The sequence below is a fragment of the Gorilla gorilla genome, chromosome 23 (assembly GCF_029281585.2).
Source record: "Gorilla gorilla gorilla isolate KB3781 chromosome 23, NHGRI_mGorGor1-v2.1_pri, whole genome shotgun sequence".
In the NCBI taxonomy this organism is placed as follows: domain Eukaryota; kingdom Metazoa; phylum Chordata; class Mammalia; order Primates; family Hominidae; genus Gorilla; species Gorilla gorilla.
The window spans coordinates 33,278,891-33,302,578 of record NC_086018.1 but is presented as its reverse complement, the minus strand read 5'-3'; the positions used below and the strand labels follow the sequence as shown (position 1 = coordinate 33,302,578).

Genomic DNA, 23,688 nt, shown 5'->3' with positions numbered 1-23,688 from the left:
AGCCAGCTAGATATTCTGAACAATGCAAAGATCTCAGACAGCATTCCTACAATCACATTCGCTCAGGACTTGAGATAATGGAAAGCATTCTGATGAATTATAGACATGATTTAAATCTGAAAGTAGCTTGGGGTAGAAAAGAGCCTAGGGTTAGGGGTCAGCTGTTTCACTGTTCTTAATCTGCCTTTGCCATTTACTAGCAGTATAAACTTAGGAAAAGTACTTTTTCGCATCTATAAAGGGAGATAATATTCTTAAGGCTTTGGGCGGAGGATGAGTGAGACAAAGTATGCAAATCACTCTAATAGTCACTCAGTGATATGGCAGTCTCTTCCTTGCTGCCTTTCCGTAAGACATTAGCCTTTTAATTAATCATATTATTTCACTATTTATGACTTTTAACACCTTGTGTTTGCACTGAAGTTTTTACCTTGAAAGGTCATATCTCCATATATTCAATGTTCATAATGTTATTAAACATTCATGTCAGGCTGGCTGGCTGCAGGTCTACAGACAGGGAAGTGACTTTAACACTATTCTATAGATGGGACTTTGAAAGCCTATAAAGATTAAGTAACTTATCAACAGCATTACTGTAATGCTAACAGGACAGTACTGAAACGTATCATTTAGCACATGATTCAGATGCAACCCTTATATAAGATTAATGAACATTTTCTTGATTTAGGCCAACACCATAATGCACATAGTTTCATTTGCCAATAAATGGAGGTGGAATTATCAGATTCACTAAATTTGCAATTTGCAAAAGAGAAAATGAGAACCTCTACAATGTAAAAGTTAATAGAAGCAGAGTAAGGAGTATATTAAGAAAATGGCTAAGATAAGAAATTTAATCTCCATTGTGGGTTGATTTTTTTCTTAAGAAAATTATGGTAGAATAGAGTGAAAAACAGGTTTTATAATTTCATAGCAACTATGATTATCGTGAGTAGGGAAAAGACAGCTGAGACTGGACTACAAATATTAAAAATGTGATTTTTAATAATATAAGTACAAAATTTTATTTCTTTATACAACTGTAATGGGATTTGGATCAAACCACTAGAATTTATTTAAAAAACAAAATAAAACAATGATATAAAAACTCCAAGAAGGTCTGAATCCAAAGTTTTTCCTCTAATAGTACCAAATACCACAAGGTACAGATTATTATACAAATGTGTACAAATTTTAAATACAAATACAATAGGGCTGGGTTTCAAAGGAAAACAAACAAAAAGCAGGTCCTCATCAGGATTTCATTAATGTATATAAATGACAATGCTAGGATTAATGTCTTCCTACACTATCCATGTCTTCCCCGCCCCTCCTAGATACCCTGTGTCAAACAGGAAACTTCCACAGATACAGAAGAGGCATGGTACAATGTTCTAACACATGAAATCAAGTTAAGATTTCTGTTCCTCTTGATTTTGGTTCTCAAACAATCCTGTTTCTTTCTCTGTATTCCCAATTAAATCTTAAAACTGCTCTGAGCAGGGATTCAGCAGCCAGACTACCTTTAAGCAACATAGCCCTGTGACAACACTGGTGGAGAGAAGGGAAGAAATTAAATAGGATGCAGATGGGCTACACTGTCCCCAAAGATTTACTTTGATGCTGTAGTGCTCTGTCAGGGCCAGGAGAAGAAAGCACAGTTAACTCAGAGCTTGGTGTTGGCAGAGAATCTCACACCAAATTTAAAAACCATCCTGAAGTGCTCAACTGTCTTCTTTCCAACTGGGAAACGTCTGGTTCTCTGGAAATAAGGGCAGCTGGGGATGGTAACATTCCTCTTTATTTTACTTTCTAGACATTATTGAAGCCCATGAAGTTCTTTATAAAGAATTAGAATCCTAACACAATGATTCATTTTTGAGGTAAAATACCTTAAAATGTAGATGATTCAGAGTTTTTGGAACAGACCAGGAGGAAGGAAGGAAAGAGGGAAGGAAACGGGGAAGGAAGGAAGGAAAGAAGGGAGGGCGGAAGGGAGAAATGACAAATCTGTATCTTCCACATGCTGTTGCTGGTGGAGGCTTCTGTTATTAAATTATATATACAGAAATTTACAGGATAAATTAAAATCTAAGAGATTTTAAAGAGTTAAATACACATAATTAAAATACACATTCACACACACATAAATAAACCTACAAGAGAGTGAGTTTTGTTTTGTTTTTGCAATTCACTTACATGTGGAATGCAGAACACTGTGTATCTGCCCACCAGGGGAACCGATAAGATGAACCCAAAAATCATGCTGGGCAAAGTTTATCCATAACCACCGAGCAACTAAGCAGCACGGCTTGTGAGGACTTGGTGGCTAACTTCATGCTGCCAGTGAAGGACACCAGCACTTAATTTTGCCGACTAAAGATTCTGGGTTAGCTCAGAATGTATGGAGGTCCAACTGGTGGCATTGACAGCTTCACCCCCCAAGGTGTTTTTTGCTGCCAGGGCTCACAGAACTCCTTGGCCTCTGTTGAGGCCACCAATGGTACCAATGATTACAATAAATTTTGAGACACAGACACTTATACAGTAGGAATTGGAATGAACCCTCTACTCAATTCACCTAAGCCACCTCCATAACTATAAAGGGAACAAATTTTATCACCTCCCACCTAGGTCACTTCAAATTGAAAGGCTTTGAATTTTCAGTCAACTGGCATCTTCCCGTTATCTTTCCTATTACATTTCAGACTAAGACAGGTAAGGCAAATGGTCAGTGATGGGTCTGGAGGTCCAACTGAGCTTGGAAAATAATCACATTTTAGCTGTCCATAAAGAGATGCGCTTGGCACCCAGAACAAGCCCCCAGCCCCCAAGTTACATTGATTTTTAAGGCAGATTTATCCACCACAGGAGAAAAAAGAATCCCAAGCCTGTATTCATGCCAAAATTTCCTCTTGGCTAAACCTTTGCCATTTCATAAAATTATTAAAAGCAAAGTAGTTACAGTCGTATGTATATATTGTACATTATATATATATGTATATATGTATGTATAGATATAAAAATTTAAAACCTACACCCAGAGGCCAGTGAAGGAATCTGGAACAGTCATATATACACAAACCAGCAATGGTGTAGGATAAGGTTTCTGTCCCAGGATTCTTTGCTGTCACAGTCCCGGCATGATGTAAGCAATGTTGTCTAATGTGTTTGACTGCAAAACAAAGAAAAATGTTCAACTGAAGAGTACTGTACCTTGGTTTCCTGAGAGATGTTTCTTTGTTCAAGGAGAGAGATAAGAAAAATCAAATGGAGTTAGAAAAACAGGTGAGAATGAAGACGGCATCCTGCTGTTTGTTATGCTAGGAACTTTTCTGCTGACTTCTCCCATTAATCCTAGTAAAAAAGAGGGAAACAATTCCTGTACTGTCTTTGGGTGCAGAATAGCAAACAGAAAACACAGGAATTGTAGTACCTCAAGGGCTAGAATGCTGCTTTCTTAAGTACTGTTTTGGTAAATGGCTTGTTTTCTAGTTTCAGTGAAAGCACAGCATGCATTTGATAATATAGCATCATGTTCCATGGGCCAACAGATGAAGGAAGCACTGTGTGTCACAAAGCCTTATGTGTGTCTGACAGTGCTCATTAAGGCAGGGCATCTCTGATGCCCAATGGATCTGACTCTAAAAATCCAGGGAAAACTCACCAAGACCTGTTTGGGACAGCCATTCAATTCAGGTAGTTGTGTGGTGAGACATGCCAAGGGGCCAAGGGCACAGATAATGGAATCCAGAAGCACTGACAAACTGCCAGACACAGCCACCATACCCTGAAAAGGAGAGGAGGTTGTTGCTTGAGTCACACTCCTGATGCTCTCTCTGTGTTCGGGCTGACTTCCTCACACAGTACTTTAAATCCTAGGCAGTTCTAATCTTATAATTTGAAACTTTACAGCAGAAATGGAAAGTTTACTTTGATAACTCTGTAAGTTGTTTAGAAAGAAAACTTTTACAACACATTCCCATGTTCCCTTTCCGTAATCCTAGCCCATCTTCTTACCTTCTGTGTGACCTTGGGGAGTTCACATCCTTAACTTCTGTCTCCTTAACAGGAATAGTAAAAAATGCTTTACCTACTCTGGAGAGCTGTTGGTAAGATTTGTGACTATATATGCAAAGTATATCTGTTATAAACTTGACAAATATAGCTCAGATGTGATTACTATGAGAATCCTACAACCCTGCATGTATGTAGCTTTTGATAGCTGATTATACAATTTTTCTAGGTTGAGTTGTTCACTCTCAAAGTGAATTTGGTTCAAATTTTAACATTTTATGTAATTCATATTGTCTATTTGTGATTCAAAGAGATAAGAAAGACTGTTGCTGCTGCTGAGTTCTTGTATAATCTGCTTTAACTAGAAGCAGTGTGAGAATATGTCATATTGGGAAGCAACACAGCACAGTCCTTAAGAAAATGAGCTCTGGATTCAAGACTGCCCGGGTCCAGATCCTGGCTCCACTCCTCACTGTTTTGTACCTAGGCAGGTTGCTTACTATGCTGTGCCTGTAAGATACTAACAGCATCTGCAGCAGATGGGATTGAGATAATAGATATAATATACTTGGGATGGTGCTTAATACATGGTTAAGTACTCAAAAAATATCAGTAATTATGAATATTACTACCAACATCTTGATCTTCAAAATTGCATTTCTGGCTGTCTTTTGGGTCTCTCCTTTTGGATATTTCTCCATCTCAACTTCCTGTAAGGAAGAATAACCTTCCCATCCAAATCTAGCCCTCCTTTGAGCATCCATTTCTCTGCCAAAGTCACCACCATTCACATAACTGCCCAGTCTCAAGGCCTAGCCATCACTGACTCTTCCTTTCCCTCATCCTCCTTGTCAACATCCCCCCCCATACTTTCTGAGGGCAGCAGTACAGTAAGAGGTTAAGAACCCGGACCTTGAGGTCACATTCCAAATTCAAGTCTCTGCTTTACCACTTAGGGGCTAAACTCTAGAGAAAGTGACTTCACCTCTTTAAGTCTGTTTATTCTTCTGTAAAATGGGGGGAACAAATTCTGCCTCACAAAGCTGCAGTGTGAATTAAATGATATAATTCATATTAAGCACTCTGAACCAAAGCTGGGTGAGTGAGCCTTCAATAAAATGTTAGTATACAGGGAAGATAATAGCTAAAACCCCAAAAATGTCAGTAATTAGTAATATTGTTCCATTACCTTTGCCCTATATTTATTTATAGCTAATTTATCTTTGTCACATCTAGACTAGGATTATTGTTTTAACTTCTCCCCAATTCTGGTCTCTTTTCACTTCCAATCTAAAATAAAAGATATTCTCAGAGAAAAGTAAATGAGAGCTCTGATCTCATCCCTTTCCACTGTAAAAACCCCTGTAGTTCCCCAACAGTAAAGTATACACACTTCAGAATGTCTATGAAGTCCCTCTGCAATTTGGGTTCTAGCTTTAACTTTCTTAAGATATACACACACCACACGCCACACACACACACAATTTTTATTTTTATTTTTTTTGAGACAGGGTCTCACTCTGTTGCCCAGGCTGGATGGAGTGCAGTGGTGTGATCTCGGCTCACTGCAACCTCCACCTCCTGGTTCAAGCGATTCTCCTGCCTTAGCCCCACAAGTAGCTAGGATTACAGGTGTGCACCACCACAACTGGCTAATTTTTTTATTTTTAGTAGAGACGGGGTTTTGCCATGTTGGCCAGGCTGGTCTCAAACTGCTAGCCTCAGGTGATCCTCCCACTTTGGCTCCCAGAGTGCTGGGATTACAGGAACAAGCAACAGTGCTCGGCCTCTAGCCTTAATTTTCTAACTTATGCATTGTATGTTCCAGTTTTACTGCTAAAATGATGAACATTAATTTACTACTGAACATATTATTTTGATAATTATATGTCCATTATGATGTACATTAAAAAAATAGAATATAACCCTTGAGATGTCATGAATGTCACTGTAAAAGCAAAGACAAGTTTATTTAAATAAAATTATAAAGTAAGTAATAGTATTAAGTGGTATGTGGAAATTATAAAATTGCAGAGATCTATGCAAATGATTAAATTCGGGCCAAAAGTGGATTAGAGGGAGAATGGGGAATAATTGCTAATGGGTACAGGGTTTCTTTTTTTTTTCTTTTTTTTTTTTTTGAGGCGGAGTCTCGCTCCGTCGCCCAGGCTGGAGTGCAGTGGCGCAATCTCGGCTCACTGCAAGCTCCACCTCCTGGGTTCATGCCATTCTCCTGCCGCAGCCTCTCACAGGCGCCCGCCACCACGCCCAGGTAATTTTTTGTATTTTTAGTAGAGATGGGGTTTCACCACGTTTGCCAGGATGGTCTCGATCTCCTGACCTCATGATCTTCCTGCCTCGGCCTCCCAAAGTGCTGGGATTACAGGCGTGAGCCACCGCGCCTGGCTGGTACAGGGTTTCTTTTAAGGGTAACAATATGTTTTGGAATGAAATAGTAGTGATTCACAATTCTGTGAATATATTAAAAATCACTAAATTCTGCACTTTAAAAGGGTGAACTTTGTACTTACTAAACTAAATGGAAATATCTGGGAAAATTCAGAATATGCTTAAAACAAACCGTTTTTACTTCTAACTTCTTACGAAATGTAAGAATGATTAAATCTGAAAAATAAGTAAGGTCATAGAATATTTCTTCTGGAAATATCTATATCCATTCAGATATCGAGCCTATATGAAGGTGCTAAAGTTCTTTTGACTACTGCTAAATTTTTAGAAACTAGCCAAAGAATTTAGATATAGCTTCAGCTCTTGTGGCCTCTGGCATTTTATTTGTTGAATAATTCAATTTCCACATTGAAGCAAGTGATTAGTTTTACATTCCTACACTAATTTCTTAGCTTAAAAATGGCTTTAGTAGCTTAGACTGACTTCTTTGCTGAAATGTCTTACTAGAACTTGGTGGAAAGCGGAACTACTATACTAATGAGTTAGCTAAGGGGACAATATTGTTAGAAATTGAATATGGTAATAGAAATGAAACACGACAGCTGTGCAGGTTAAGTGATTTTTGAAATTGAAGCTTAAAAGGACAAAAATCTCCCTAGGGCATATAGCACTGTATAATTTAAGTGCAGAGTAATGGAGAGCTGGGAACCTTAACTTCTCCATTTGTTACCTATTTTCAAAACAGAGGAACTCTTAATCTCCTATACAATTGAATATTCAAGACTTTGCTGGAAATGCAGAGAAAAATTCAAAGTCTCTTAGAAGGAGACAGAAGTAATCAAAACTGCTATGGAATTTGTACTCATCCTTTTTCTTGCCTTTTTGTTTTTGTTTTTTTTAAAAAAGATAGGGTCTTGCTCTGTCACCCAGGCTGGAGGGCAGTGCAGCAATCATAGCTTACTGCAGCCTTTGAGCTCCTGGGCTCAAGCAATCCATCTGCCTCAGCCTTCCGAGTAGCTGGGACTACAGGTGTGCACCACCATGCCTGGCTAATTTTTTAATTTTTTGTAGAAATGGGGTCTCACTATGTTGCCCAGGCTGCTCTCCAACTCCTGGCCTCAAGCGATCCTCCTGCCTCGGTCTCCCAAATTGCTGGGATTACAGACATGGGCCACCGTGCCCAGCCACCACTGCGTTTTTCTTTCTTTCTTTCTTTCTTTTTTGTGATGGAGTCTTGCTCTATCGCCCAGGCTGGAGTACAGTAGCGCAATCTTGACTCACCGCAACCTCTGCCTCCCAGGTTCAAGCGATTCTCTTGCCTCAGCCTCCCGAGTAGCTGGGACCACAGGTGCATGCCACCACACCTGGCTAATTTTTGTATTTTTAGTAGAGACAGGGTTCCACCATATTGGCCAGGCTGGTCTTGAACTCCTGACCTCGTGATCCGCCTGCCTCAGCCTCCCAAAGTGCTGGGATTACAGGCATAAGCCACCACGCCCGGCCCCATTTTTATTTCTTTTAAATTTTTTGAATATATGTATTTTTTGAGATGGAGTCTCACTGTGTTGACCAGGCTAATCTCGAACTCTTGGCCTTAAGCGATTCTCCCAGCTGGGCCTCCCAAATTAGCATTACAGGCGTGAGACACTGCGCCCAGCCTCCACTGCATTTTAAAAAAATAAAAATAAGTTACAGGGTATTCCAATTTCTTTTTGTGCCGTTGTTTCAATAGGATATCATTAGTGAAATTTTGAGAGCTAACAGGTAGACTGAATATCTCTATAGATATTTCTGTTATTATCATTATATCTTCTATGTCACTGCATCCTGAGTACCTGGCATAATTTAGCATAAAGTAGATGCTTAATACATGTATGTAAAATGAGTGAATGAATCAAAATTATATGGGAAACTATATGGGAAACTGTAGTCATGCTGCTGATAGTTGTATTCACCTCAGTTTCCTGCAGACGGTGTCCAATGAGGCTTAGGGACTCTCCCAACAGCTGAAGATGAGCAGCAACATCAATGGGCTCTGTCTCAGGGGCTTTGGCTGGTGAGGCTGGTAACAGCATGGTGGTGGGTGGGGACTTCTTCTGGGGTGACAGTACTCCTACAGAAGAGGCTGAGAACAGAGCAATGAGGCAGACAGGTAAAACTTGCCTACAGCCTTGAACAACACAAAGTTGTTCTTCCTGATTTTCCCTTTTTATGAATTATACCAGGCATTAGCAAAACTGTGGCCTGTGGGCTAAATTCAGTCTATGGTCTCTTGTTTTTTATGGCCTGTGAGTTAAGAATAGTTTTACATTCTTAAAGGGTTATAGAAAAACAAAGAATATGTGACAGAGAATGCGAGAATGCATACGGCACACAAGGCCTATAATATTTACTCTCTGGACCTTTTTTTTTTGAGATGGAGTTTTGCTCTTGTTGCCCAGGCTGGAGTGCCATGGCACGATCTCGGCTCACCGCAACCTCCACCTCCCGGGTTCAAGCAATTCTCCTGCCTCAGCTTCTCTGGTAGCAGGGATTACAGGTATGCGCCACCACGCCCGGCTAATTTTGTATTTTCAGTAGAGACGGGGTTTCTCCATGTTGGTTAGGCTGGTGTCGAACTCCTGACCTCAGGTGATCCGCCCGCCTTGGCCTCCCAAAGTGCTAGGATTACAGGCATGAGCCACTGCGCCTGGTCTACTCTCTGGACCTTTAAAGAAAAAGTTTGCTGACTTCTGATTTGCATTTTCTAAATTTGAACATCTCTTTTTGGTAGCTTGTAACATTCCCAGGTAATAATACCTGGGAATCAAGCTCCACTTCTAATACTGCAAGCTTTTTTCCCAGTTTCTTAGCAAGGAAGCAAAATTCACATGCTTTAGAGAAAAGCAGGGGCGGGATGTGGTCACTACCTTTGACTTTCATGGAACCTTCTGAGCTGGATGCTTTCCTTTTCACAGTTGTGGCTTCTGCTTTGTTCTGTTTGTGCTGCAGATACTGAGCTTTTTGCTTCCAAATCTGCAATCACATCAGTGAACATTAAATTAAATTAAGAAGGACAAAATGTAAAAGGAAAAGCAGTCATGAAAGAACAAAATGGAGAAAAGAAAGGCAATAGTAAGAGGCGGGCAGACAGAGGGTTAATGCTAACTTTTAAGCTGGGGGTCACTGAACTGACTTCAGACAGCTGACTACATTAATATCTTAGTAAAGGACTATAAACATTCCTCAATGCTAATGGTCAAATCTCGGCACTGATTTTTAGATGACTCTAAGTTGAAATGTAAAATCACAGATTAAACATCTGGCTCAATATAATGTCTATGTGGTTCTACTAACCTGCTAGTTGGCAATACCAACACAATAGCAGGATAACAATAACAAGGAAAACAAAAACTAAGGATAATCTGTCTGGGTGAAGAATGGCTGTTCATCTAGATGACATCTTGCTCCTATATGACCTTCATATCATAAGTCTCAATGATTCAGATATGACTTTTTTTTTTTTTTTTTTTGAGATGGAGTTTTGTTCTTGTTGCCCAAGCTGGAGTGCAATGGTGTGATCTTGGCTCACTGCAACCTCCGCCTCCGGGGTTCAAGTGATTCTCCTGCCTCAGCCTCGCGAGTAGCTGGGATTACGGGCATGTGCCACCATGCCTGGCTAATTTTTTGTATTTTTAGTAGAAATGGGGTTTCAGCATGTTAGCCAGGCTGGTCTCGAACTCCTGACCTCAGGTGATCCACCGCCTCAGCTTCCCAAAGTGCTGGAACTACAGGCATGAGCCACCGTACCCAGCCCAGATATGACTGTTTATCAGTGTCTTACTAGCTTCTTGATAGTAGAGTACATTATTTGGTAATGGTTGATGAGGATGATGACCTTGAACCTGGTTACCTAGTAATCACATTCTCATGTTTTTATTGTTTGCAGTGACTGCTAAGTGGATAACTTTCCTCAGTTCTCAGACCATGACTGATTACTAGGTGTTTGCAGTAAAGGGCTCTGATTTTAGACTTTCTTTTAACACTTTACTCCTCAACTTAGGTCATCTTTTGGCTCAAATGTAACACTGCTGGAAAAAACTAGACCAGGTTAGAAAAGACAGCCTTGCTATAGCTAAATCCTCATGTACAGTGAACTGGCACTAACAGTGTTAATGTCCTCTGCTAAACCATTTTCTATTGATTTGTAATTTTCTTCACTATTTTCAGTGCTGTCTAGCTGGCTAGTCTATGGAAGAATTACATATTTTGGAAGGCAAGAAGCACTGAAAAATATGTTTGTAAGAAAATTTACTTACCAGTTTGTCTTTTTCTGGTAATTGCTTCCACACCTCAGCCAGTTTTTTACTAAGTTCCCCAAAATCTGGCATAAAAGAGTAAAACACTCAATACAGTAAAGGGTTAGCTATTAACAAAATAGAAGATTGGTGAAAGCAAAAACTGGAAAAGGGTTTTGAAGGTCAGATTTAAATGTTGCAAGATGCTTTCAGAAAACCAACACCAATCCCATCACTCTTCTTTGATTTTTTTCTATAGGGAAGGGGATGTTTTGATGGTCACGAGACAGTCTCAACTCGTAACCCATCTACTCCCTAGGGATTTATTCCTTAAGCATCTTTCTGGTGTCTTTTTTTGAGACTGAGTCTGGCTCTGTTGCTCAGGCTGGATTGCAGTGGTGTGATCATGGCTCACAGCAGCCTCAAACACCTGGGCTCAAACCACCCTCTCACCTCTGCCTCCCAAGTAGTGGGACCACAGGCGTGGGCTACCATGCCTAACTAATTTTTTAAAATTTTTTTCTTTTTTCTTTTTTTTGAGACGGAGTCTCGCTCTGTCGCCCAGGCTGGAGTGAAGTGACGTGATCTCAACTCACTGCAACCTCTGCCTCCTAGGTTCAAGTGATTCTCCTGCCTCAGCCTCCGGAGTAGCTGGGATCACAGGCGTGCACCACAATGCTTGGCTAATTTTTGTATTTTTAGTAGAGACGGGGTTTCACCATGTTGGCCAGGCTGGTCTCGAACTCCTGACCTCAGGTGATCCACCCACCTCGGCCTCCCAAAGTGTTGGGATTACAGGCGTGAGCCACCACGCCCAGCTATTTTTTAAAATTATTATTTGTAGAGATGAGGTCTCATTATGTTGCCCAAGCTGCTCTCAAACTCCTGGGCTCCAGCAATTCTCCTGCTTCAGCCTCCCAAAGTGCTGAGATTATAGGCATGAGCCACTGCATCCTGCCTCTGGTGTCTTTAATTTGATCCCACAATACAAGGCCTATCAACTTAGGTTAAAAAATATGTGTAGAATTTGAAAAAAGATGTTAGGTTTTTACCAAATTTCTGAATGATTAGAACCAAAGAAGGATTTCCCTAGAGCAGCTCAGAAGCAATCCTCTAGATGTGTAATCTTACCCTTCCATTGTATAAGAGTTTTATGCTTTATAAAGCATATTCATGTGTGCCTAACACTGCAGCCTTTTGGAGTTGGTAGGGCAGCGATTTTACACATTAGGCAAATGAAATTTGTAGCGGTTAAGTGACATGTGTCCAGGATCTCTGGTATGGTGTTTTTCTTACCTCATTAACTTCTAATACAGAGACAAATACAGACAGTCCCTGACTTACGATGGTTTGACTTTTGATTTTTCAACTTTATAAGGATGCAAAAGCAATATGCACTCAGTAAAAACTGTACTTCTAGTACCCATACAGCCATTCTGTTTTTCACTTTCAGTACAGTATTCAATACATTACATAAGATATTCAACACTTTATTATAAAACAGGCTTTGTGTTAAATGACTTTGCCCAAGCGTATGCAAATGTAAGTGTCTTGAGCACATTTAAGGTGGGCTCAGCTAAGCTATGTTGTTCTGTAGGCTAGGTGTATTAAATGCATTTTTGACTTACAGTATTTTCAATTTTCAATGGGTTTATCAGGATGTAACACTATCATAAGTTGAAGAGCATCTTTACAACAATATAATACAAGATATCTCATTATAACTTTACATCCAAGGGCAGTTTAAGGAAAAGGCCAATTGTAGAATCTTGGAAATAAACAATTGTATATTTTTGTGCATTTATGTATGTGCTTTACAACATTTATTTTTACATAGTTTCCCACCTTATCCGTTTAAGAGATATATATAGAAAGTTCATCTCTTTTACAGATGAGGTAAACTAAGGCAAAATCTAAAGTGATTTGCAGAACTGAGGAAAGAAACAAGATTTATGCTCTAATGCTACAGGAAGAAGAAATTAATTGCACTGCTTCAAGATATAAATGGAAAGCAAAAGCGCTACAGATCAGTAATGTTCTTACCTATACCTGGATGGTCAGCCACAATGGTCACGCGATACTCTTTACAGAACACCTGGTAGGCCGACATGTTCTTCTTTTTTGGCTAGTGCCACATAGAAGATACAACAGGGTAAGACTTGATTAGAACCCAGGTTTAGTAACCCTGAATCCATAGTAATAAAATAGAAGGATACCTAAACTTTTTCATCAAGGGAAGAGTTCCAAACTACTAACCAGCTTTCCTCAACAGGATAATATATATATATATATTTTTTTGAGATACAGTCTCTGTCGCCCAGGCTGGAGTGCAGTGGCGCAATCTTGGCTCACTATAACCTCCACCTCCTGGGTTCAAGCGATTCTCCTGCCTCAGCCTTCTGAGTAGCTGAGATTACAGGTGCCTGCCACCACACCCAGGTAATTTTTGTATTTTTAGTAGAGATGGGGTTTCACCATGTTGGCCAGGCTGGTCTCGAACTCCTGACCTCAGGCGATCTGCCCACCTCAGCCTCCCAAAGTGCTGGGATTATAGGCTTGAGCCACCATGCCTGGCCAGGAAAATACATTTTTAATCCATGTTACTTACCACTCAGAGATGAACATCAGTTTTAATTTTAGTAGGTAAAAACCACATGCTAAATTATTTGTAAAGACCTTCCTTCTCCCTATATACAATCCCATGTTACACATTTCTTTCAGAATTAAGTGCTAAGAGAATCTTTACCACTCCTGGGGTGTCTATTTTTCTCATCTTTGAAAATCTGAACCACATAATTTCCTCTTAAACTTTGGAGCCAGAAACCCAAAAGCCAAATCTATGTTCTTTTTGCTTCTCTGGTTTTGATTTCTAATCTTGTAATTTCCCTCATCCTGCTTTTATTGTCATTTGTAGCTTCTCATTATTTGATTGTTCACATTCTTTGGGTTCAAGGTGAGAAGTGAATAAATAACTGAAGACAATTCTTTGGTAGTCACTGTCAGATGCAACGCCTTCACTTCAACAAACAGCTCTGTACTACCTGAGGCATGTTTGTTCTTCACTATATTCTGACAACGCCAAAAGGAATATATGATTTTTGAGAAACAAAATCAAATTATTTTTAAAGTCAGTTCAACAAGAGATCTATAAAACAGAAGATTATATTTCTATGCATTCCATTTCACAATTATACATGGTCTAAGGGGAAAAAGTTAAGTTTTTCCTATCTAGAAAGAGACATGCAATTAGATTCATCTATCCAAATTTCTCATTGTGAGCATGGGAAAAAATAAAGTCAGAGAAACTGTAACTTGCTGAGGGTACCACCACTAAGCTAGTAATAATACCAGACCCTGGCAGTTATAACCACAACCCACGTAGCCCTGACTTTCAGGGCCATGCATTATGGTCCCAAGAAAGAACGTATGTTGCTCTCTTACAGAAAAAGTTAACTATTTAAAATAAAGAAACAGTTATCACTTAATAATCTTAATCTAACAAACAAATATTTTCAGTATGGCTTTCCTCAAAAACTCATCTGGAAGCATCAAAATATGATTCTCCGTCTTTCATCTAATCCTAGTCTTTTTGGCCCTACAGTTATTAAAATGACATGAATGTGGCCGGGTGGGGTAGCTCACACCTGTAATCCAGCACTTTGGGAGGCCGAGGCGGGCGGATCACGAGGTCATCCTGGCTAACACGGTGAAACCCCGTCTCTACTAAAAATATAAAAAATTAGCCGGGCATGGTGGTGGGCGCCTGTAGTCCCAGCTACTCAGGAGGCTGAGGCAGGAGAATGGTGTGAACCCGGGAGGCGGAGCTTGCAGTGAGCCGAGATTGCACCACTGCACTCCAGCCTGGGCGACAGAGCGAGACTCCGTCTCAACAACAACAAAAAAATATGACATGAATATATGGTGCTTTAAAAGCCCTTGGGGGCTTTTGTTTGCCTTAAGAGTCAGGTTTTGTGATGAAAACCAAACCAGCCACACAGTCCTGTCTCGTAACTTCAGAGTTGTATCTTGCTTTAAACAAAGCTCGATCGTGCACTCTGCCTAGCTGCCTTAGTTCTTCATGTTGTTCCCATAAAATAACGACCCTCAAAGGACAAAGACTGAGGCTGATGGCAATAAAAAGCTTATGTGATGACTCCGACTTTAATTCCAAAAGCGATTCTGAAATCATTTGATGAATAGAAACATTCCTAGAACACCTTCCAAGGTAACTGCTTTGAATGAGATTGCACTTATTTGGAGATAAAATTTGTGGTATGTTTGTTAAATTTCATACTAATCTTTTAATAATGGCTTATCTATATGCCTGACATCTGCTAGAATACCAGATGAAAGAATAATTTGTGGAAGTCTACATGCTGCCAAATCTTTCCCAACTGTACAATCAATCTCACTACTAAATACTGAGAACATTAGAAAGTATATATGCTTGAGAGATTTCATAGCTTGTTTGGCCATATTATAAAACTTACAAGGAAGGCATTTAACAACGTTTTCTCAAACACAATACTGTAAAAGGTTAATGTTCCTATTCTATAAGGCTAACTATAGCTGTCACACTAATCACAATTCTTGGCCAATATACTATAGATCCAAATTCACATACTGAAGAAAAGGGTTTCCTTCATAACTCTTATAAAGGACTTTATTCGATTATGTAGAAACTAGATTAGCGTTTATTGAGTACCTGTGCTGGGTGGTGGTATAGCAAGTAGTTAGGAGGATAAGCTTTTGAAGCCCAGATCTAATTCTAAGGAAGTTAAGCTGCATAAAATAGTGGAAAACACATGAAATTTACAGTTTAAAGACCCACAATCTTGTCTCAGCTTCACCATATACTAATTATTGGATCCTGAATAAAATACATGGGAAATGGACAGCTTTTCTAATATGTGATAGTAAAAGTATTTCAATGGCAACGAAGGAAAAGCAGAGACTAAGATTTCAAAGGTAGTAGAAAAAAAGTAACCCATTAAAGTATTCTACTATTCATTTATTAATAATATTTACTGAGTATTCATATGTGCCAGACACTGGGAATACAGATAAGGATCAGATGCAGAATCTAACAAATGAGGCAGTTAAATATGTCATTCTAATAAAACACAGTGCTATTATAGGGAAAGCATTGGGTGCTATGGGAACATGTAGTAGGAGTGCCTTCCCAAGTTAGGAAGTCAAAGAAAGCCTTCTGGAGGAAGTGACATTTAATCTAAACCAGAGAGTTGGGTAGAAGTAGGCAGATGAAGGGTGGTTAAGAGTGTTCTAGGCAGAGGAAACAACATGGGGGCACATTCATCAAAGAAGAGAGAGGTAAGAGATGATGTTAGAAAGGCAGGCAGAGCCTATCAACTGAGGCCATGTAACCCATATTAAAGTGCATGGATTCTGTCCGGAAGATGCCATTCAAGTATTTTAAGCAGGAAGTTATATAGTCAGGGTTACACTTAAGGACTATGGAGAACAAACTGGAGAAGAACAAGAGCAAAGGCAGGAAGACCAATCAGGAGGCTGGTGCAGGAGTGCGGGGAAGGGATGAATGATGATGGCCCACAATCAAGACGGTGGGTTGGGAGAAAAGCAAATAAATGAGAAGGAGGAAGATGTGACAGGATTTATTAGAGATAGTGTGGCAAAATGGCTTTGAAGACCAGCGAATCTGCGTTAGAATCCTGACCATGCTATTTACTAGTTATGTGAATTGCTTCATTTTCCTGACATTTCGTTTCCCTACAAAACTTGGATAACACCATTTAACTCAAAGGTGGGAATTACTCCATTGGTGTGTGGCACTTCAGTAGGTACTCAATGTTATTTTTGTGGTAAGCAAAATTATAAGATGGCCCCCAAGACCCCTGCTCCTGGGTTTGCATTCCCGTAAGGGTGGGCAAGACATGGTCATGTTATGTCATATGGCAAGGGGATTTTGCAGATGCACTTAAGGTCTCTAGTGAGTTGACTCTGAGTTAGTCAAAGGGAGATTATCCTGACTGGGCCTGACCATAGCAGGTGAGCACAAAAAAGAGACAAGAAGCCTAGCAAGCTATTTTGAAGACATCAACTGATTCTAAAGTTTTTATGAAGAGGCCACAGACCCAGAATGCACAAGGCAGTATTGATGAAGAACAAAGTTGAAGGACTGACACTACCCTACTTCAACATTACTATTAAGCTACAATAACCAAGACAGTGTGGCATTAGCGAAAGAATACACAAATACATCAATGGAACAGAACAGAGGGCCCAGAAACAAATCTACCTAAATAAAGTCAACGAATCTTTGACAAAGGAGCAAGGACAATACAATGAAGAAAAGATAGTATTTTCAACAAATGATGCTGGGACAATTGGATATCCACATGCCTAAAAAAAAAAAAAAAAAAAAAAAGGAATCTAGACACAGACCTTACCCCCTTCACAAATTAACTCAAAATAAGTCTCAGACCTAAATGTAAAGTACAAAACTATAAAACTCCCGGACAGTAACACAGGAGATGATCTTGAGCTTGGCAATTACTTTTTAGAAACAGAAACCAAAGACATAATCCATGGAAGAAGGAACTGATAAACTGGGGTTCATTAAAATTAAAAACTGCTCTGCAAAAGACACTTAAAAAAATAAAAAGACGCCTGGCGCAGTGGCTCACGCCTGTAATCCCAGCACTTTGGGAGGCCGAGGTGGGCGGATCATCTGAGGTCGGGAGTTCGAGACCAACATGGAGAAACCCCGTCTCTACTAAAAATACAAAATTAGCCGGGTGTGGTGGCACATGCCTGTAATTGCAGCTACTCGGGAGGCTGAGGCAGGAGAATTGCTTGAAAACCCAGGAGACAGAGGTTGCGGTGAGCCGAGATTGCACCATTGCACTCCAGCCTAGACAACAAGAGTGAAACTCCGTCTCAAAAAAAAAAAAAAAAAAAAAGACAATCCATAGACTGTGAGAAAATATTTACAAGGGGCATAGCTGATAAAGAACTATTATCCAAAAATCTCTCTCTCTTTTCTTTTAAGACAAGATCTCACTCTGTCATGCAGGCTGGAGTGCAGTGGTGCGATCATAGCTCACTACAGTCTTGAATTCCTGGATTCAACTGTTTCCCCGGCTTCAGCCTCCTGAGTAGTTAAGACTACAAGTGCGTGCCACCATGCCTGGCTAATTTTTTTTTTTTTTTTTTTTGTAGAGATGCAGTCTTGCTATGCTGCCACAGTGAGACTCCAACTCTATAAAAAATTAAAAAATTAGCTGGGTGTGGTGGTGCATGCTTGTAGCCCCAGCTCCTCAGGAGGCCGAGGTGGGATAATCAATTGAGCCCAGGAGTTCGACGCTGTAGTGAGCTAGGATTGCACCTCTGCACTCCAGCCTGGGTGACACCGTGAGACCCCATCTTAAAAAAATAATAATATTAAAAAAAATACATAAAATTTAAAAGCCCCAGACCCCAGGTGGTGGTTTGGAAGGGGTTTAATGACATTTCTTGGGTAGACTCATTCCTAAGAATATTCAGTCACTCATTCTTTCAGGCAAGAAATATTGAAGGTATTGGGAACTCAATGGCAAATGAGACAGGCCAAGATCCTTGTACGAATGGGGCTGAGATCCCATGGTACAGCCACTTTGGAAAACAGTTTGGTGGTTCTTACAAAACTAAACATTCTTAACATATAATCCATCAGCTGTGCTCCTTGGTATTTACCCAAAGGAGTTGAAAACTGATATCCACACAAAAACCTGCACTTGGAAGTTTATAGCAGCTTCATTCATTAATTGCCAAAACTTGACAGCAACCAAGACGTCTTACAATCAGTGAATGAATAAATTGTAGTAGTATATATCTAGACAATGGAATATTATTCAGTGCTAACAGGAAAAAAAGAAAGGGTCGAGCCATGGAAAGACATGGAGGAAATTTAAGGACATATTACTAAGTGCAAGAAACCAATCTGAAAAGGCCAGATACTGTATGATTCCAACTATGTGGCATTCTGGAAAAGGCAAAACTATGGAGACAATAAAAAGGTCAGTGGCTGCCAGGGAGGTAATGAATAGGTGGACCACAGGATTTTTAGGGCAGTGAAAATACTCTGCCTGAGACTGTAATGGCGGATACGTGTCATGATACATTTGTCCAAACCCACAGAATGGACAACACCAATGTAAGAGGGAGCCCCAATGTAAACTATGGACTCTGGGTGATAACGATGTGTCAGTGTAGGTTCATCAGTTGTAACAAATGTACTAGTCTGGTGGGGGATGGTGACAGTGTGGAAGGCTGTGCATGTGTGGGACGGGGGATATATGGGTTACCTCTGTACTTTCCTCTCAATTTTGCTAACCTAAAGCTGCTGCTGCAAAAAAATAAAATCTTAAAAGAGTTTCCTGAACAAATTTCACATGAATAGAAACCACATTGGCTGGGCGCAGTGGCTCACACCTGTAATCCCAGCACTTTGGGAGGCCAAGGCGGGCAGATCACCTGAGGTCAGCAGTTCAAGACAGCCTGGCCAATATGGTGAAACCCCATCTCTTCTAAAAACAGAAAAATTAACCAGGCATGGTGGCATGTGCCTGTAGTCCCAGCTACTGGGGAGGCTGAGGCATGAGAATCACTTGAACCTGGAAGGCGGAGGTTGCAGTGAGCTAAGATGGTGCCATTGCCCTCCAGCCTGGGCAACATGAGTAAAAGTGTCTCAAAACAAAAACAAAAACAAAACAAAGAAAACCCTCGCATCGAACCAACATTAAGAAACACACAAATAAAATGAGACAAGAAGGCATGACAGCCTCTGGCTGGTCTCGAATTTGAAGAAAACAAATTGCTATGAGTTCTACAACTATAAGGGACTGAAAGCTGCCAACAACTTGAATGAGCTTGAGCCTCGGATGATAACCTGGCTCTACTGGACGCCTTGATTTCAGTCTTGCGAGACCCTGAGCAGAGAACCGAATTGAGTCCTCCAGAAGGACTTTGATCTACACAACTGTGAGACAGTAAATGGATGTTGTTTTAAACTGCTAAGCTTGTGATAATTTGTTATGCCACAAGAGAAAACTAATATGAATTATTTTCTATTCCTTATGCATTTTCCAAAATAGAAGTTGTGGCACCCAAAAAGCCAATACAAGCTTTTTAAAAAATAAAAATTGTGGTGAAGGAGGATAGGGTGAAATCATTTGACCTTTATCAGACAAATAGCAGCAAGCCCTTTATTTTAAAGTTTTTCATTGAAATAGCAAACCAAACTAAAAACACTATTTTAGTATTCTTCTGGTGAAGCCAGTCCTGTTTAGAGATGGTAAAGAAGTTATGTTGTGGGTGCTGGATCTCCTTTACTAATTTAGTATCAGCTTTTTATCTCCTAATGTCTTAAGTGTTCTAAGGATCCTCTCTTTCAAATCCTCCTTTATTGGGCCTAAGATACAATGGAGAGGCACCACACGCACACCCAAACACATACACACCCTCGCCCATGAGTTCATGTAGAGGGTACTTGTGGCCATTTGGCGGGGTGTCGGTTAATTATTCTGGGTGTTCCACCTGCCACTCATTCCACTCTAAGAACCTATACCTTGGAGTGAGTGGGACAGGAGATATAAATCTGTTCTCCCCAGATAGTTTCTGTGTCTCTCTCAGTGTGGGCAACTCGTTACACAAGTGTGATTCTGATGTTTGTAGCTAAGGTAATTTAAAAAATGAAATAAAATCATGGTTCCTGAACAAGGCCAATGACTTCATCTGGTGGTGGAGAGAAAAATCTAGCTGCACTAGAATGACATTCTGCTGGACTGAGACTCTGTCAGCCTTCAATGTAGAGCCTTTCTAAAGGATTTTCAAGGGAAACTGACTACTTACACTGTTCGCCTTACGTGCTGACTTAAAACCTAACCACTGTGTAAGATGCAACTCTAGTCTGTGGACCTAAAGTTCAGATTTCAAACTTAAGGGTTAAAAATTTTCCATGGCACATTTTTCTAAATTAAAAATATACAAATAGAGGATGATCTCTATAAATACAAAACATTTCCATGAGATTCCAAATGCAAGGCCAGTAATTCCACTCTAAATTTTCTCATGAAAGAAAACATACAGGATGGCAAGATTACAGCTGGGATACACAGACCCTTCTTTAATTAATAAAATGTTAATATTTTTAAAACTTGGATACTTTATTATTAGTAGCAAATCACTTGCAACAAGTCCACTTAACTACATATGACTCATGATGTTACCATTTTACTGCCAGGATCTCCTTTTAAATATTTGATGAGGTATATCACAGTATCAAGAATATTCAAAAAGTAACTTCTTTTTAAGCAACAGGGTCTCGCTGTGTCACCCAGGATGGAGTGCAGTGGCTCATTATGACTCACTGCAGCCTTGAACAGGTTTAAGTGATCCACCTGCCTTGGCCTCCCAAAACTCTGCAATTACAGGTTGTGTGCCACTGCTCCTGGCCTAAAATGCAACTTGTTAATTAATGCTCTTTATAAAGTGTCCTGCTTAACTTTTTTGGGTCATAGAACTCTAAGAACCTGATGAAAATCTCATAACTCTAGTTTAAGACCCTGTTTTAAAGAATACAATATTTGGGAGTTAAAGCACAATACTGCTTATGATTCTAAAAAATGAAATTTGGTGGCTGGGCACGGTAGCTCATGCCTGTAATCCCAGCACTTTGGGAGGCCGAGGCAGGTGGATCACCTGAGGTTAGGGGTTCACCAGCCTGGCCAAGGTGGTGAAACCCTGTTTGCACTAAAAAGACAAAAATTAGCTGGGTGTGGTGGCGGGCACCTGTAATTCCAGCTACCTGGGAGGGTGAGGCAGGAGAATCACTTAAACCCGGGAGGCAGAGGTTGTAGTGAGCTGAGATCGCACCATTGCACTACAGCCTGGGCGACAAGAGCGAAAATCCGTCTCAAAAAAAGAAAAAAAAAAAAAAAAAGAAATTTGGTGATGTTAATACTACGTAGGAGCCACTGTTGTAAGACCTTTACCCATAGAAATTCCCTTAAACCTCATAACAACCCTATGAAGTAAGTTCCATCATTCCTGCCAGTGTAAAAATGAAGAAACTGACATCCAGACTCACAGCTCCACGGAGTGGCAGGGCCACTAAACACAGGCAGCCTGGCTTTGGAGCCTGGACTTGTAACCATTTTACCACCTGATGCTCTTCTGAACTAACTTGATTGAGATCCCCAAATCTGATCTGGCTAAAAGGAAAACCAGCAGATAAGCAAGGTTTCTACACCAAAGTTTTTATTTTAACTACCTTGAATGAAAATCTTTCTACATGTACTCTATACTTCTGCTATCTGTCATACCACATCAATGAATATAATTTAACCACTTTCTGTATATTGAAATGAGCGTGGCTCTTGTAGTCAGAAAAACCTGGGTTCTAATTCCTGTTCCGCCATGAATAGGTATGTCCCGGGGCATACTATTTCATTTATTTAAGCTTATTTCTGTGAAACTGAGATGACAACACCTACACCTCACTGGGTTCTTGTGAAAATTCAGTGATACATAGTAGATAAAAAACTAGTGTAGTGCCTAGAACATACGAGGAACTCTACATGTACAGCTGTTAGGATTGTGCTTTGCCAATTGCTACTCAGTTCTCCTGCCCCCTCCTAGAAGGCCAGCCTGGCAGCAATTCTTCCTGCCTTCTACATACCTTTCACTGGCTTTGCTTCAGTCATATCAACTTCCTGGGTTTCTCTGAACATCCTGTGCCCTCTGGCGTGTCTCAGGGCCTTCACAAATATTTTCCATTCCGTGACTGAGGTGCCTACTCCTATTTTCCACCGATAATTCCTACTTGGCCTTAAGATTTGGTTCATATGACAGCTCTCACAGGAAGCCAGCCATTCCGGGCTTTCCTTGCACTCTCTCAGTACTCCACGCCCATGCCTCTGCTGAAGTTCAACACACCAAGTCCTTTCCAACCTTTTACTAGACTGAAAGCTCTTTGAGAGCAGACACTGTATCTTCATCTTTGTGTCCTTACTGCCTGGGAGGATTTAAGAGCAGAGTAAATATGTACTATTGAATAGCAAAGTCTCAGAACTGCGCATGAAGAGGCCAAGTGTGTATTCATGTGTGGCACCTCATCTGATTTCCACAACATCCTTGTAAGTGAAGTAGGCTGGGTGCTAATTCCCCATTTTAAGCATAAAGGAACAGAGGCAGAGAAGTCACAGGACTCATCTCACTGGTCCTTCTTTTAGTGACGATGAAGCTCTCCAATGAGCTGTAGGTTTTATAACATGTGCTTTTGCTCCTTAGAGGCCCTGTTTTCTTTCTGGTTCTTAACTATTTTCCAAATATGTGACGTAACCACAGATTTGGTTCCTAAAGGTGGGAGGTTATATTAAGGTAGGGTATTATATGCATAAAACATAGTCTCCTTGCTTAGTCTAATATGTGAAATGAATGGCTGAAAACAAAATTTTAAAAAGATGTTTTCAAATATATTTTGTGCTTTTGAAGAACTTAAGACGTAAGCGAAAGTAACTGTAACAGCTGACATTTACTAAGCCATGCCCTGTGCTAAGCATGTTACATGCACCACCTAATTTAATCTAACCCCAATTTACAAACGAGCAGAAGTGAGAAAGCAATCTCAGGAGAACAGACCTAGTAAGTGGCAGACGAGAGTAAGAATCCAAGTCTGCTGAATTTGAGTCAAAGATCTATCATGGCACTGAGTAACCATGTCTTAAAGTTGTGGAAAGGCATGTGGCATAGTGGAAAGATTATAGCTTCTTCCTCCGTCAGTGGGGCTAATGATAATTATTAATCAAGAGTGGTAACATTCGGAAAATGCCTAGGAGAGCCTGGCACTCGATAGATGGTAGTGACTAATTTCTACCATTTATTGTTGCTGTTACTTAGCCTCAGGTTTGCCAGAGAGAGAACTAATGTAACAGCATCACAAGTCTAGTTATGTTTCAGACTTTTG

General features: G+C 40.2%; 1 protein-coding gene across 3 annotated transcripts in view; it reads right to left on the bottom strand.

Moving 5' to 3' along the window:
* Positions 1 to 979: 979 nt before the first annotated feature.
* HMGXB4 (HMG-box containing 4) overlaps positions 980 to 23,688 on the bottom strand; it is a 38,350-nt gene continuing 15,641 nt past the window's right edge. For all 3 annotated transcript variants that reach the window (XM_004063373.5, XM_019018526.4, XM_055374512.2), the window contains 6 exons: positions 12,747 to 12,828; positions 10,725 to 10,789; positions 9,336 to 9,441; positions 8,382 to 8,551; positions 3,668 to 3,790; positions 980 to 3,175 (listed from right to left, as the gene is read on the bottom strand). In XM_004063373.5, coding sequence (XP_004063421.1) covers positions 3,131 to 3,175; positions 3,668 to 3,790; positions 8,382 to 8,551; positions 9,336 to 9,441; positions 10,725 to 10,789; positions 12,747 to 12,828 — 591 coding nt within the window. In that variant the 3' untranslated portion in view covers positions 980 to 3,130. The remainder of the gene's footprint in view (positions 3,176 to 3,667; positions 3,791 to 8,381; positions 8,552 to 9,335; positions 9,442 to 10,724; positions 10,790 to 12,746; positions 12,829 to 23,688) is intronic.